The sequence below is a fragment of the Lynx rufus genome, unplaced genomic scaffold, assembly GCF_022079265.1.
Source record: "Lynx rufus isolate CCGP_SWC_20201006 ecotype Redwood Valley unplaced genomic scaffold, mLynRuf1.p SCAF_4, whole genome shotgun sequence".
Lineage (NCBI taxonomy): Eukaryota > Metazoa > Chordata > Mammalia > Carnivora > Felidae > Lynx > Lynx rufus.
Window position 1 is genome coordinate 81,657,078 of NW_025814856.1, and position 16,348 is coordinate 81,673,425.

At 39.3% G+C, this 16,348-nt stretch overlaps 1 protein-coding gene across 2 annotated transcripts in view; it reads left to right on the forward strand.

Annotated features, from left to right (window-relative positions):
* RELN (reelin) overlaps positions 1–16,348 on the forward strand; it is a 528,348-nt gene that overhangs the window by 409,971 nt on the left and 102,029 nt on the right. For both annotated transcript variants that reach the window (XM_047096965.1, XM_047096964.1), the window contains exons 28-31: positions 3,465–3,697; positions 13,254–13,411; positions 14,665–14,872; positions 16,220–16,296. In XM_047096965.1, the coding sequence (XP_046952921.1) occupies positions 3,465–3,697; positions 13,254–13,411; positions 14,665–14,872; positions 16,220–16,296 (676 nt within the window). The remainder of the gene's footprint in view (positions 1–3,464; positions 3,698–13,253; positions 13,412–14,664; positions 14,873–16,219; positions 16,297–16,348) is intronic.

Below are 16,348 nucleotides of genomic sequence, written 5' to 3' on the forward strand. Positions count from 1 at the left end.
AAACTGTAATCAACAAGTGCATTTATTCATTTATTCAACAAATATTTGTAAAGCCTCTACTATATACCAGACTCTGTTTTATGCTATGAGCATAAATAGGAATAGAGAGTGTGGACTCCAGTGGTGTGGGGTAGTTATCATTTTATAAGGCGTTGTCAGGTTCCCTCACTAATAAAATGACTTTTAAGCTGAGACCTACAAAAGTTAAAAGGGTGAGTTATGCAGCTTTCTGGGAAAGACCAATCCAGGCACAAGGTACAAAAAGTACAAAGGCCTGGCATCAGGAGTGTGCTTGCAAGAGTTCAGAAAATCACAAGGACGCCATTGTGACTAGAGCAAAGAGAGCGAGAACAGGGAGACACATAGAAAAAAGGAGGTCAGACTTGGACTTCTGCTCTGAATAAAATGGCTAGCAGAAGAGATATACTCTGACTCAGGCTTTTAAAGAATCTGGTGACTGTGCTGGGAGTACAGTGGCAGAGGCAAAGGTGGAGACAGAAAGACTAGCTGGGCAGCTATTGCAATGATCCAGGTAAAAGATGAGGACTGTGCAAGAGTGGAGGAGGCGGGGAGAAGTACTCAGATTGTTGACTATATTCTGAGTAAAGAAAGGATGCTTTACTGAGTAAAGAAAGGATGAGTAAAGAAAGGATGAAATGAGGCCAGATTAAAGCACTGCGTGAGATTATAAAAATAAGTAGATGATCTGTGAGATGTGAAAGGGGAAGAGTCAACAGGTTTTGGTGACCTGTTGGATGATAGAATGGATTTTAGAATGACTCCCACATTCCTGGCTCCAGTCATTGAAACTGGAGATACAGGAAGATTTGTTTTAGGGTGTGGATGATGAGGGCAGACCTGGGCCTGCGGAATTGGGGATGCCTGTGGACTGCTCACATGGAAATACATGGGAAGCAGTTATGGACCTTTCCAGACAGCTGGAGAGAGGCCCAGTCTGGGAGTTGTAGGTATTTAGAAAGAATTTGAAATTATGATGTGAACGACTTATTAAGGAGCATGTATAGAGTACAAAGATAAGAAAGCCAAGAATTGAATGCTAGAAAACATTAACAGTTAAGAAGCAGACTAAATGGTCAATTTAAAAAGGCATAGACTTGTCAGGCCACTGAAAGTGCCGTCAACTTTCCTACTTTAGAAACAATGATGGCCATAATGAAAAGCTAACTGTGTGTGCCCTTTGTAATTACCATCAACTCTTACCAACCAAAAGCTAATGCTTACTAATGCGCAACAAAAGGAATTTGTGCTAAAAGAGTTTAATCATGCATCTGAGATTGTCAAGTCTTTGCTTATATTATTGACATTGAATTATATAAACTTGGATAAATGTATCACAATAAAATTCCTACTAGCCCAATTATAAAGTCTTCTGAGAGATGCTTTCTAGCTGTGAGTATGGGAATAAGGAAAATATAGAATCTTCTTTTGAAAGACTGGATCCAATTACCAATAGTCACAAGTATGAACTGGTTGACCTCTTGATGTCTGGACCAGTATTATGCCTGTGACCCTACCTTTTCTTCATCCTTTATTCTTCAGTCATGATCATGTTCCTTTGAGTGCTTACTTCAGTTTTTTTATACAATTTGACTATTCTTATCTCTAGGCTTATACATTAAAGCTCTATGGTGGCTCCCACCAACAACCTAAATAAGATATGAATAGATCATTCATGTAAGATGGTATGTAATTAAATAGGGGCGCCTGGGTGGCTCAGTTGGTAAGCGTCTAACTCTTGATTTTGGCTTAGGTCATGATCTCATGGTTTATGAGTTTGAGCCCTGCTCAGGATTCTCTCTCCATCTCTCTCTGCCCCTCCTCACTCTCACTTTCTCTCCCTCTCTCTCTCAAAATAAATAAATAAACTTAAAAAAAAAAGATGGCAGGGGCACCCGGGTGGCTCAGTCATTTAAGCGTCTGACTTCAGCTCACATCATGATCTCTCGGTTCATGGGTTCAAGCCCTGCATTGGGCTCTGTGCTGACAGCTCAGAGCCTGGAGCCTGCTTCGGATTCTGTGTCTCCCTCTCTCTCCACCCCTCCCCTGCTCATGCTCTATCTCTCTTTGTCTCTCAAAAGTAAATAAATGTTTAAAAATTTTTTAATAAAAAAATTAAAAATTAAAACAAATGAAAAAAAGATGGCATATAACCAAATAAATATCAAGAAAAGAGATTGACATTTATAATTACCAAAAAATATAAACTAAAACAGTAATAAAATTATTTGTACATATACTAATTTAGAAAGAAACTGTTTTAAACCTAAATAACATTCAGAGCTGTGGTAAAACTGATTCATTTGAACCCAGCTGATTAAAAATGAACACATGCAAATAAAAAAATTTAAAGTGTTTCTGCATTTTGATTCAGTAATACTATTTCTAGGAATTTATCTGGTGATAACAGATCAACTAAAGAACAAACATATATTCTTTGCAATGCTGCATACAATAATAAAACAATATGTTAAATAGAAAGTAAAAGGAAAGTTTTATTTATTTATTTATTTAATGTTTATTTTTGAGAGAGAGACAGAGCATGAGTGGGGGAGGAGCAGAGAGAGAGGAAGACACAGAATCTGAAGTAGGTTCCAGGCTCCAAGCTATCAGCACAGAGCCCCACACAGGGCTCGACCCCACGAACCACGAGATCATGACCTGAGCTGAAGTTGGTTGCTTACCTGAGGCGCCCCACGAAAGGAAAGTTTAGGAAGTGTGATGACTTCAACAATAACCAAAATGTATGCCTCTTTATTAAGATTAGAAGAGAAAACAGGAAAAAAAAAATACCCATGCTAGGGCATTGGGATTTAAGTTGCTTTATTTATTTTTCTTTTCTTTAAAATACTATTAATCCTGTGATGACATTCCTCTATATGAGTGCACAGGACAATAACGGTTTTATTTCTACATTATTTTTGCTTATTTGATGCAGTGGCAAAAACTTAGCTCTTTTCATCTAAGTTAGCAATGATTTCTTACTGAGCTTTGGCAAGAAAATGGAGTAAAGATGTTTGTTCCACTGAAAGCAGAAGGATGGCACTCACTTCAGGTAACCTTCATGTCCTGAGGAGGATAGCTCTTTATCTTCTGCTTCCCTCTGTTTATATAGGCCTGGGATCAGAGAAGAAAACCATTTCTTGGCTTCCATGATTTTGTCTGTGGCTCCAACCTCAGAGATACTATCCTTCTGTTTTCCTGCTTATAATCCCAAGAAATCCACAAAATGGCAACTGGTCCAGCTTTTCTTAAAAAATGCCCATTGCTCACCTAAAGATTTCTAGAACCTACAGAAGGGTCTTGTTTGGAATTGACCTGAATGTCTTATCATTGTCAATAAAAGACAGACTCAGTAGAAAGGGCCCTGGCTGCTGCAGCACCTAATGTATTAAATGATAACTTGAAATGAAGACCTTTTATAATTCTGTCTTTCCTTTGGACAGCTAAACATAGGATGTGCCAATCAGTTCAGCAGTGCTGCTCCAGTTCTTCTTCAGTATTCTCATGATGCTGGAATGTCCTGGTTTCTGGTGAAAGAAGGCTGTTACCCAGCATCTGTGGGCAAAGGATGTGAAGGAAACTCCCGAGAACTAAGTGAGCCCACCGTGTATCACACAGGGGACTTTGAGGAATGGACGAGAATCACCATTGTTATTCCCAGGTCTCTTGCATCCAGGTACAGTGACCATTCTTATTATGTGCCCTAGGCGTTATTTCTTGGAAGCATATATTTATCTCAATATCATCATTATAATAACCTACAAGAATTCATATAGTCTAGCCATATCTGTTCACAAAATAAGGAAAAGAGCCCTGGGGCAAAGTTCCCAAAGCCCAGGTGTGTGTTGAGGTGCACATGCACCCATGCATGCTTGTGAAACAGATTTACTCATTCATTCATTCATTCATTCATCCAACAAATATTTATTGAGCACCATTCTGGGCACTGGGACAGCAGTGAACAAAAGATGTTTAAAGTCCAAGGGAGTCATAAGGCATTATTATATCAGACTTTGACTTTATATAGATTTTTGGTAATTTAATACCTACCTGTGTGGGCAATTTGAGATATCTTGTAATATAAAAGATCCCTTTAGGGACTCCTGGGTGGCTCAGTCAGTTAAGCATCCTACTTCAGCTCAGGTCATGATCTCATGGTCCGTGAGTTCGAGCCCTGTGTCAGGCTCTGTGCTGACAGCTCAGAGCCTGGAGCCTGCTTCGGATTCTGTGTGTCTCTCTCTCTTCCCTTCCCCTGATCACACACTGTCTCTCTGTCTCTCTCAAAAATAAATACATATTAAAAAAGATTTTTAAAAATTCCTTTAAATAACTATAAAAATAATATAAAGATTAAATATCAATTGACAGAGAAATGAGATAAATGGATTAAAAGAACTTGAAGGAATTAGTTTCCTTAATAGGGCAATAAATTTAACTCTTAGTTTTCTGGCAGCTAGGACAAAGGGGAAAAATATATAGTCATTTAGTTCTCATGTTTGGATAAAAAGAAAAAATTCATTCTGATTTTTAAGAAAAGGATAACATTTTTTCCATGCTTAGTATTCTAAAATAGATTTATAGCATGTATATGTATCCTTATGCCAGGTAAAGTAGATATCAGTATTTTTAACTCTATCATTTTATGAAAGATAAACATTCTTCAAGCAGACACTTCTTAATTGAATCCCAGGATGTAGCATTAAATCGTGACTAAGTCAAGGCATTTCTGCAGAGCTGAGATGATATGCATCTATCTACTCGTACAGCTTTCTGGTTGTGACTTCATATACACTTGGAATATTCATTAGTGCCATTCAGCAATATTTCCAGCTTGCTTGCTTCCTTCCTAGAATATGGTAGGATTATATTTTCCCCGCATCTTTAAAAGTTTGATGCGGTCTAATAAAATGTGAATGGAAATCAAATGTGTGGTTTTTAAGAGCCCATGTGGATTTTGTCATGTTCTATGCTTTATGAAAGCATGTTTTGAGATGTAGTTTACATCAGTCTGGGTCCCTTAATGTCTACAACAAGCAGAATTCCTTGCCAGCCTACACTGGGCATACAGCAGAAGCAAGAAATAACTTTTGTTGAGTTAAGCCACTGAGATTGGGGATTGTTGGTCACCACAACATAGCTTACCTGCTCCAGACTGATAACAGTGGTAAAAGCATAGCAGTCAATAGGAGTGGTCTATTCATAAAGTTCTTGGAGACCATTCTGTCTGTGACAACTTTCACCTAATTGATCACCAAACTTATTGTTCCTCATCTAGCTAGAGAAGCTGGTTATGTTCTTCTGCCTCCGTCAGTACTTAGGTATGCATCTTAAAAAATTACACCACAGACTTTGGTAGGCAATCTTCCTAGGTAGGGAAACAATTTTAGTCAAGGATGTACAAGTTTCTGGGTTAATCTCTTAAACTTTGAAGCATAATCTTTAAACCAACTTTCCCAAGAAAGTTTGTCAGTCAGTGTATCTAAGTCAACTAATAATTTTTTTGCTTTATGCCAGTGTTCTTTGTAGTATATTAAAGAGAGAAGATTTGATGTATAGGTAACAAAGTTGATGAGTTGGCCTTCTTCAGCAAAATTTAAGAATTTGACTTACATTCTGTTTTAGTTAGGCTACAGGCCCAGCTACTGTAACAGAAGAACAAATACAAATGCTTTACAAGGCTTAAACAAGGTAGAAGTCCATTCTTTCTCATATAGCAGTCCAAAGGTGATCAGTTCAAAGCTGACAGGGTGGTTCTGCCACTCTGAGCACAAGAGTCTCAGCTCCAGATCCAAGGCAGCTGTTCTAGATCTTGTCATCTCTTAACCAGTAGAAGGAAAAAGGAGTCAAGGATGCATGGATACATTACTTTCTTATTTTTTAAAAAAAATTTTTTAATGTTTGTTTATTTTTGAGACAGAGAGAGACAGAGCATGAGCAGAGGAGAAGTAGAGAGAGGGGGACACAGAATCTGAAGCAGCCTCCAGGCTCTGAGCTGTCAGCATGGGGCTCGAACTCACAAGCTGTCAGATCATGACCTGAGCCGAAGTCGGGAGCTTAACCGACTGAGCCACCCAGGCGCCCCATACATTACTTTCTTAAAAAAACCATCCTACTCCTTGTTTATATTCTTGAGTATAGCCTAAGATAATATATGTACAGTTATCTGTCAACCTGTCTCTCCAAAACTTAATAGCTTAAAGCAACAATGATTTACTTCCTCATGGTTTTGTAGGATTATCTGGGTTGTTCTGCTGCTCTCTCTGGGCTCCATCATGTAGCTGCATTTGATTGGTGAGTTGGTTAGTGTTTGGGCTCAGCAAGACCTTTCTTTCTATGTTGGCTTCATCCCAGTGTTTTTTACAGTTAGGTGGTTCCAGAGTTCCAAGAGAACGAAAGTAAAAACTGCAGGACTATCTTATTTGCCACATCCAATTGATCAGCGCAAGTTACGAGGCCAGTCTAGATTCAGAACGTGGGAAAACAGACTCCTCTTTCTGATAGCAAGTGCAGAAAAGTCACTTTATAGAGGAACATGTACACAAGGAAGTGTGATTCATTGGGGGTGTTATTGTAACAATCTACTGTAGTGTGTTACTAGTCCCAGTGACTCACATCTCTTCCAACAGCCAAATGTATTCACTCTCCTCCCAAGACCCCCCAAATATCATTCCATCACAGTATCAGTCACTAGTTGCTGATCTTGTGATCTCTATCAGGTCAGGGTATGGCCATGGATCCCCGTACATGGCTCCTCTCGATCTAGAGACCTGTGAACTAAAAAGACAGTTATCAGCATCCAACATACAATGGCGAGACACTGACAGGATAACTACAATAGACACTTCCACTCAAAAAAATAATAATAATCATAAGGAAGGAATGGGAATCACATAGCAGCCACTGGCCAGTAGGAATTCTGAAATCCATCAAGATACTTGTTATTAGGACTCCCTCCTCCATAAACAAGGTCTAGGACAAGAAAGTGGCCTTGATTAAGTTCTGTTCCTTAGGAGTCATTCCTTAATCTATTGTTCTTCTCAGCTGTTGGTTCTACTCTGTAGGCTTCAACCTCTGAGGTATCTTTCCTTTGACATGAAAATTTATCTGTGTTTGTATCTTAATAGCCATCTCATCCTGCTTTCTGCCCATCAGAAGTTGGGCATGTAACAGTGTAGCCCTGTAGTCCTCACTACCAGCTGCCTGCCTCCCCCCCTCCCCAGCTATCCTTTTCTGAAACATTGGCTCAACCACAGCTCTTCCAAATATATAGTGTAGCATGCTGTGAAGCTGGGGAACATCGAGTGGTGTATATTTGCTGCAGTGACTAGCAAGCATATCCAGGTGTTGTAAGACATCACTATGAAAGCAGTGGTAAAGCCACATATGAGAAATAAAAGAAGGTTTTCCTCAATATCACAAAGTGAGCCAATATTTTGAAGCTCCCAACATACCAATATTTTTTTTTGGACCTCAGCTGTTGGAAGAAGAAATATTCTTCATTAGAGTCCAGCTTCCTGGCTAATTTGAATACCATCCAGCTTGCTGGTTGATGGCATGTTGGTGACAAAGAGCTCTCTACTGAAGAATAGTAAATATATTTCCACTTTAAGAGCTGTTGTTTCTTCTGCAATATGTTAAACTCTGCTATCTCCAAATGCAGTGTTGGAAAGCTGAGAATTTGAAGTGTGAAAATTGTTAAAATTGGGAGCTATTTTGCCACGAGGCAACATGCTTATAATAGTTACTAGAACATTGCTCTTTCACAAATAATCGTAACCTGATTTTCTCAAAGGAGCATTTTGTCTTCATATTCATTCTCTTGGTTCTTGCCTACAAAGGAGACATGTTGGTGACAGTAGCTACATGCCGGTATATCCCTGACCCACGGCAGTGTCCCCAACCATACAGTCTGTCATGTCATGCAGCCTTCTGTAGGTTCCCTATGCAGAATGCAAAATGTTAATATTTTGAGGGCGGGAAGAGGTGCCAGAAACACAATTGCCTACTATTCTGCAGAATGTCTCCTCCATTGCCACCATCACCTGTGAACCTCTGCACATGACCAGCAGATGCACAGGAAGCTTCTTGGTTTGAAAGGCTGATGTACATCTGAAATGTGGTGGCGGAAGAGGGTGGTATAGAAATTGATTCTCCTGTTCACCCAGGCATCCTCTGAACAAAAGTAATTGGGAAAGGAGACAGAGATAGAGTCTTCTACTGTTTCCTTATCTGGGAAAGCAAAACCTCTGGAAGGTTTTGTTCAAGATTTGAATGGTCAAGCCACACTATGGTTTATTTCTAGTAAAGTGACATAAAAACTGAACTGTGTCAGGGGCGCCTGGGTGGTTCAGTTGGTTGAGCATCCGACTTCAGCTCAGGTCATGATCTCACAGTTTGTGGGTTCAAGCCCTGCATCAGGCTCTGTGCTGACAGCTTGCTGAGAGCCTGCAGCCTGCTTCAGATTCTGTGTCTCCTCTCTCTCTCTGCCCCTCCACCACTCATGCTCTGTCTCTCTCTGTCTCTCAAAAATAAATAAATGTTAAAAAAAATTAAAAAAAAAACTGAACTCTGTCATTTCCTCAATCATCATGTCCTCCAATCCTTCCCAGACCTTCCTGACTATCAGATCAAAGATGCTTTTCTAGCTCTATGTCCTTCTCAATAGTAGTAGTAATCAGCATTGCACATTTACATTACTTTATTTAGGGTTCCATTGAGGTATTTCCTCATTTGACTATGGGCTGCATGATGGCAGGAACCTTGTTGGGCTTTTGTTTCCCATTGTATACATAACCCTAGCACTATGTCTGGCATATTGGAGGCACTTGGTAAATGCCGGTTGAATGAGTGGATATTGAATGAGGAATAAGGACCAACAGTAGGTGATTAGCTACAATGAAGATGCCTCCCTTTTTAAAATATATTTTCCAGGGGTGCCTGGGTGGCTCAGTCAGTTAAGCGTCTGACTTCAGCTCAGGTCATGATCTCACGGTTCATTGAGTTCGAGCCCCGCATCGGGCTCTGTGCTGACAGCTTGGAGCCTGGAGCTGCTTCGGATTCTGTGTCTCCCTCTCTCTCTACCTCTCCCCCGCTCTCACTCTGTCTCTCAAAAATAAATAAACATTAAAAACAATTTTAAAAAAATAAAATGTTTTCCAAAATAAATTCCATGCTGTTCAGAAAAATCATTATTCTGCATTCTGCTGTGTCTCCCTGAAAAGGCACGGATAGCTCATTCCCACATGTGCACACACACATTAATAGCATGAATAATTTCAAGACTATGTCTCCACTACTTTAAAAAAGATAAACTAGGGGCGCCTGGGTGGCGCAGTCGGTTAAGCGTCTGACTTCAGCCAGGTCACGATCTCGCGGTCCGTGAGTTCGAGCCCCGCGTCAGGCTCTGGGCTGATGGCTCGGAGCCTGCAGCCTCTTCCGATTCTGTGTCTCCCTCTCTCTCTGCCCCTCCCCCGTTCATGCTCTGTCTCTCTCTGTCCCAAAAATAAATAAAAAATGTTGAAAAAAAAAAAAAATTTAAAAAAGATAAACTATGTGGAATCTAGACATGCTTATTAGCTTAACTTTGACCTACTTCTTTTTGTTGTTATTGTTGTAGCTATAGCTTTAAAACTATAATTTATTTCATATTTAAGAAGAGTAAATAAAAGTAAGATACTTGTGGTCTGGTTCTGCATACAAGAATGGGTAACAGTCTCGTTCTGGTTCCTGCAATAAATTCAATTGGAAATTTATTCTGTAGGTGGACAGCATAATACTTTGTCTTTGACTAACCTTCTCCATTGTTCCACTATAATATTCATATGAGTAGTATCAGTACCCAGAGAAGAACTAGTCCAAGGATGAAAGTTATCCAGTCTTCAGTTGACAAAGCCATTCCAATAGTGAGCAGTGAATATCCTAACATAGAGAGAGGGATGAATTCATGGTGCCACATCAAGAAATTCCTGGGACACCTGAGTGGGTCAGTCGGTTAAGCAGCTGAGTCTTGATTTCAGCTTATATCATGATCTCATGGTTCATGAGTTTGAGCCCCACATTGGCCTCCATGCTGATTGCGCAAAGCCAGCTTGGGATTCTCTCTCTCTCCCTCTCTCTGCCTCTCTCTGGCTCTGTCTGAATGAATGAATGAATGAATGAATAAATAAATTAACTAACTTAAAAAATTCTCTGCATACCAAATCTCTTATAACATGGTAGAAGCATGTGGGATCCCAGGAATGGTAGATTTTTGCTGGTATAAAAAGAGGTTTTCAAGCAAAGATTCAGAAACAGTTTGATGAACAAGTATCCTATTATAAGAAAACAGCTCTTAGGCAAAGAATTAGAAGGCATTTCAAGAAACAGACAAGATAACTTTTAACTGTCAGAAACCACCTATTTCTTCAGAGAAGAAATGAAACAGCCACCTCACTTTGGCCTATTTCTTTCTTTCCTTCTTCTGATGGTCTCTCCATGACAACAGTTTTTTTGTTTTTAAAACGTTTATTCTGGTTTGAGAGACAGAGAGCAACAGAGAATGAGCAGGGAAAGAGCAGAGAGAGAAGGAGACACAGGATCTGAAGGAGGCTTCAGGCTCTGAGCTGTCAGCGCAGAGCCTGATGCAGGGCTGGAACCCACAAGCCATGAGATCGTGGCCCAAGCCAAAGTCGGACGCTTAACTGACTGAGCCACCCAGGTGCCCCCATGACGACAGTTATTTAGTTAATTTCTTAGTAGTCCTTCTTTTTATTCCAGCAACCCTGAGGTTGCTAATTTCTCGTGCTCAGTTCCAAGACTGTGCAGTGGAGAGTAGGACAGAGCAGCAGTAGGCATCGGGAACCAGGCACAACTTGGAAAAATTTAAATGAAGCAAAACTTGGCTGATGTCGTGAATGGTGAAAGCTTTCTTGCTTTGGTTTACACCTGCCAACTAAAAGCCATCCAGCAAAGATAAAGAGAAGGAAAAGAGGTACAATGTCTTGCCCTATTTCTTTGAAATATGGGCTCCCAGCTAGGACTCTTAGCTATGATTCATCATGTCCTGGACTCACCCTATTAACCAAATAATTCATCATTTTGTTTTGTTTTGTTTTTTCTTTATTTAAATGTGGATTCCTTAATTCTGAGCTCCTGAGGTCTTGTACCTTCTCAAATATCTAACAGTGCACTCTGCTTCTTGGGCCAATAGGAGTCTTAGACCTAGGGGTGCCTCCTCTCTCTGGCCAGACCAGACCCTCGTTCTCTTATTGTTATGAAAATAATAGGGACTCCCAAGAAACAGATGGGTGAAAGTGTTTCACTTGCCCTTCATTCATTATCAGATTACCCAAGCATCTAGATTTACCCAACAGTGGGAATCTTCAACCTTCTAAATGCTTCTGGGCCTCAACCTGAGCCTGCTTCTTCCATGAAGTAGGGCAGTCAATAGAGATGCCCTGATCTTGCCCAAATAGGAGGACTTAGAGTAGAGGAAACTTGTTCTTACCTCTTTCTTACTTTCCATGGGATAGAAGTTGTGCATCTATTGTTTCTCTCTATTATAGAAACAGAAAAGGAAGAGATAAGAATGACTTTTAATCAAAGAGGACTTGTATCAGAGAATTGGCATGTTTTCCTTTTTATCAAAAGATACACCTGTCTTTTGAGAGGAGCACAGAAGCCTTGCCATTTTCCTTAAAGGCAGCAATTGGCAAAAGCTGCTGATCATTAATTCCATTTACTTCCTTTGAGAGGAAAAACATCTGCACAACCTAAATAACATTACAACCCCAAACGGAGGAATTTTCCCCAGGTCCATGACACTACCACTGTATTTTCTTTTTTCTCTTTCTTTCTTTTTTCTTTTTTTTTTTTTTGCTTTGTCTTTTGTCTTAAAAAATAAAACCAACATATTTTGAATTAGTTTCAAAGGAAATAAAAGATGTTTACCTACCTCTTAACACACTGAAGAATGTGTGCTAAGACTTGCAGTAATAGGTGATTAATCTCTGAACACTTACCTAGTAAACACCATTTTTGGTTACATACTGCGGATTTGCCAAGAGTAGGTAACTTAAAATAATGAAGAAAAAAATCCAGGTTGATGGTTCTGTGTTGCCAAATAATCAAAGCTATGAAGAGCTAGAAAGAAATGAATTCTGACACTACTGTATTATTTCCACAATAATGGAGAGGACAAGGAACCAACTTTGTCTATAGTGATCCTTGACAATCTTCATTAATCTTTAAGATTCTTTACCCTTATTTACTAAGAAACTGGATTCACTCACACGTCTATAAATATTGGCAGCAAAATTAATTGGACTCCGGGTAACCTAATCCATCTTCCTTCTCTGATGTCAGTAGAACTGAGAAGGAAGAGGTGTTTTCCTGGTGTGATATTATAGATGTGGATGGGTTTCCATATATTTGAAAAGAGAGATGTCCTGAAGGGATTGCAAAGGCTGGGAAGCAACTGGGACAAGTGTTCATTTGGCAGTGTCCAGAATGTTGTGGAGGAGGAAGCACTGGGCAACAGCCCAGCCCACTGGTGTTCCAGGATTTTGAAGCACTGGAACCAGGTCTCTCTTTTGTTCATTGGCAGAAACCAGTGGTCACTGGCAGCCCAGCTGGTTGCTAAGAGTCCACAGAATGAGTGTCTTAGAGATTTGAAGTTGAGAGATGAAGAGGGAGCCAACAGGTAGGAGTAGCATTGTTAGTATGAACTTAACTCTTTCCTGTCAGAATCACATCAGTGGCAAATAGCTAGAGTCCCCCTTATATGTCTTAACAAACAGCATTCTATTTGATGGTCTCAAAAATTCCTAAATGGCCTCTTCTGAAAATACCCATAAAATTAGTGCAATGGAAGGGAGAAATACTAATTAAGTGAAAGGAATACCTTTCTGGTTTCTGTTACTAAAAGAGTATGAGATGGAAAATATACAAGTAAAAACCTATATTACATTTCTGGCCATCAAAAATCTTCTGTACCTGATAATCCTCCTGGTATTGAAACATTTAGGCTGAAGAAGAAATAAACAGGCTGAGAAAGAAAACAGGCTGAAGAAGAAAAATAGGCTAAGAAAGCTGTGAGAGAGACACCTTATTATGAAGGTCAAGTGTCCAATCAAGAAGACATGACTTTCAAATAAACATTAATCTTTTTTTAATTTTTCTGAACCGCTCTGTATTTCAGTGCTTTTGTACGCAATGTTGGTATAAGAAACACATGTGTTGTTTTTTCCTGACAGTAAAACCAGATTCCGATGGATTCAGGAGAGCAGCTCACAGAAGAACGTGCCTCCCTTTGGTTTGGATGGAGTGTACATATCCGAGCCTTGTCCCAGCTACTGCAGTGGCCATGGGGACTGTGTTTCAGGGGTGTGTTTCTGTGACCTGGGCTACACCGGTAAGGCCACAGACATGCATCTGGTGGTTTGTTTGTAAAATATTAATCTCTGGTTACTGTATGCCATGTTACTTCTTCCAAGGAAACAGATTCTGAGATGATTCTTCTTTAAGTCCTAATTGTAGGAATTTGCCACCCAGGCCCTTGAAGTGCTAAGATATTCTGTAGTTTTGAGCTGCCTAAGGAAAAAAACCATGGTAATGCCAATTTCACTCCCTAAAAGAGATTTATTTATTAGTAAACTGATAGTAGTTAACATTGCTTTAGGCTCTGCTTTATGAGGCACTATAGTAAGTGCTTTTCATTTCATCTCACTGAATTCTAACAAAAGCCCTATGCCATTGTACATACTATTATTGTCCTTGTTTATATTTGAGGAAACCAAGACAGAGAGGCTTAGTATCTCTCCCGAGGTCACCCAGCTAGGAATTGCTGTAGCTAGGCTTCAAACTCTAGCAAGTCATTCTCTAGAACTCAAACCTAAGCTCTTCCTTGACCACTTGGCTGCAAGGGGCTCTCTGTGTTCTTTACATTGCTTTTTATACGGCATGTAATTTTATACATGCAAAGTAAAAATCAGTGTAAGAAATGATAAATCCAGGGCTGCCAAAAGAGGACTTTACAAGAGAAATATTTCTGACCATGGTCACCGTTGGCTCTTGCTACAAGGAAAAATAAAAAGGGAGCTGAGATTAAAGAGTAAAATTGGAGAAAATGTTACAAGCTTCAAAAATCTTTTTGTAGAGTTTTTCCTGGAGGCAACTTCAAAAGGATTCCTCCCAGGTTTTCAGTGCTCTGCCCTTCTTCTGGCGCATGACCAAAGATGAACATATGTTGTTGCAGGCCTTCTGTGGAGTGCCCAGCCACTCCTGGTTTCAAGGGTGTGTTTTTTTAAATCTGAGATTAACTCTCCTTATTGATCCTCTGATAGAAGGACAGCAAAGGAACACATTTTATTGTGGACAAAATCTGTCAGTTTGCACAAATCCTCTGAGTAGCAAGAACCATGGAAATGTGTGGTTCCCAGTGTCTCTCTACTAAGGAATAAAAAATGATAGAGGTGGAATAGTGTTTTGTAATGATAGTAGTGATGGCTGTACTTCAGACAGACAATTGTGAGATACAGATTTTCCATGTGGCTTCTTTCCCCTAACACCTGTGGAAATGCTTCTTTAGCCCGGGCTCTGAATGTACCTTCTAATGTTTCATGATTTCAACAAAGCCTCTCTCCTGTGTATTTCTTTTCTTGGAAGCTGCACAAGGAACCTGTGTGTCTAATGTCCCTAATCACAGTGAGATGTTCGATAGGTTTGAGGGGAAGCTCAGCCCTCTGTGGTATAAGATAACTGGAGGCCAGGTTGGAACTGGCTGTGGAACACTGAATGATGGCAAATCTCTCTACTTCAATGGCCCCGGGAAAAGGGAAGCAAGGACTGTCCCTCTGGACACCAGGAGTATCAGGTGAATAGTTTATTGGTACACTTCTCCATGAAGATTCACCATGCCTTGTGGTCAAACCTAAAACACTCTGTTATCCTATTGAGGACTTACATAATAAGGTTTCTCTCTATATATTTTGATATTTAAAAATGAAGTATAACTTCAACTCCATAATAAAATAGTTTCTGCAAAATGTATATCACAATTCATTAACCAGCCTACAGACATCACCAAAGTCTGTGTGTCTAATGTATGTCAGCTTGGTTGTCTAAAGTTCATTGTTACTATGAAGACTATTTGATATTATTTTCATATATGCCAGGTGAAGCAAGGATTTTTTTTCAACTTTAAATTTTGTGTCTGAAAATGATACATTCCGTTTATCGAAGTGTATTTGTATTCACTTATTAAAAACTGTCCCAGGGGCACCTGACCGGCTCAGTTGGTAGAGCATCTGACTCTTGATCTCAGGTTGTGAGGTCAAGCCCCATATTGGGTGTGGAGCCCTCTAAAAATAATAATAATAATAATAATAATAATAAAATAAAAATAAAAACTGCTCCTGAAATTTAAAATACCTATACTGACACCTACTGGTAAAATAAAGAACTGCTTAGTTTTAAGGTCAAATGAAATAGTAGCACACCTAAAATAAAACTGTGCTTTTTGTATTACTATCAATTAAATTATTTGAGAATCGGAAGAAGGGAAGCAGAAGAAATATTTTAAGCTTATAGGCCTTGTCCTCACTAAAATCTGGGGTTCTGTGTCACGTTTTTTCTGCCTTTAGTCTCATTCCCTTTCCTTCTAAGTTGTCACAGTGGGCTCCTGTCATGTATGTAGGCCCTCTCTGTTGGTTTACTATGGATGGAGGGCTAATTTACATCACACTGAGTGAGTGTCAGCTGTGAAAAATTAAACCATCCAAGTCTAAGTCAGCAATATAAGTAATTATGTGGCCCTAAACTAATGCAGCATTTGGCTTCTTAATGTTAGTTTTTTCTTCATCCTGAATTTCCAAGAATAGTATGATCTCAATCTAAGGAATGACCATTTCAGTGATTTCACTAAATTATGCCAGACTTTCACAATGAAGTGAAGTTCAATTGTTTCCTTTTGTTTAAATCATTGTTGCAGAATAAAATTAATGGTTGTTAGGAAACTTTTTAAAATGCTTATAGAATTAACTTGCTACATAATCTATGCAGCTTCTGATTTTCATATGCCCGTTGTGTTTAAAAGTAACATTTCAGAATTACAGAATTTTTTTAAAATTTTCTGTGTCAAAACACAGAAGGTTAAATCTCTTCTGAACTTACCTATTTATGAATAAACTGAAGTTTGGGTTTTTGGGGTTTTTTTCACCAGACTCGTTCAGTTTTATATACAAATTGGAAGCAAAACTTCAGGGATTACCTGCATCAAACCAAGAGCTAGAAATGAAGGTAAGTTGCTATATCTCTATAGAAATTATAGTTACTATTGGCACATTAGTGT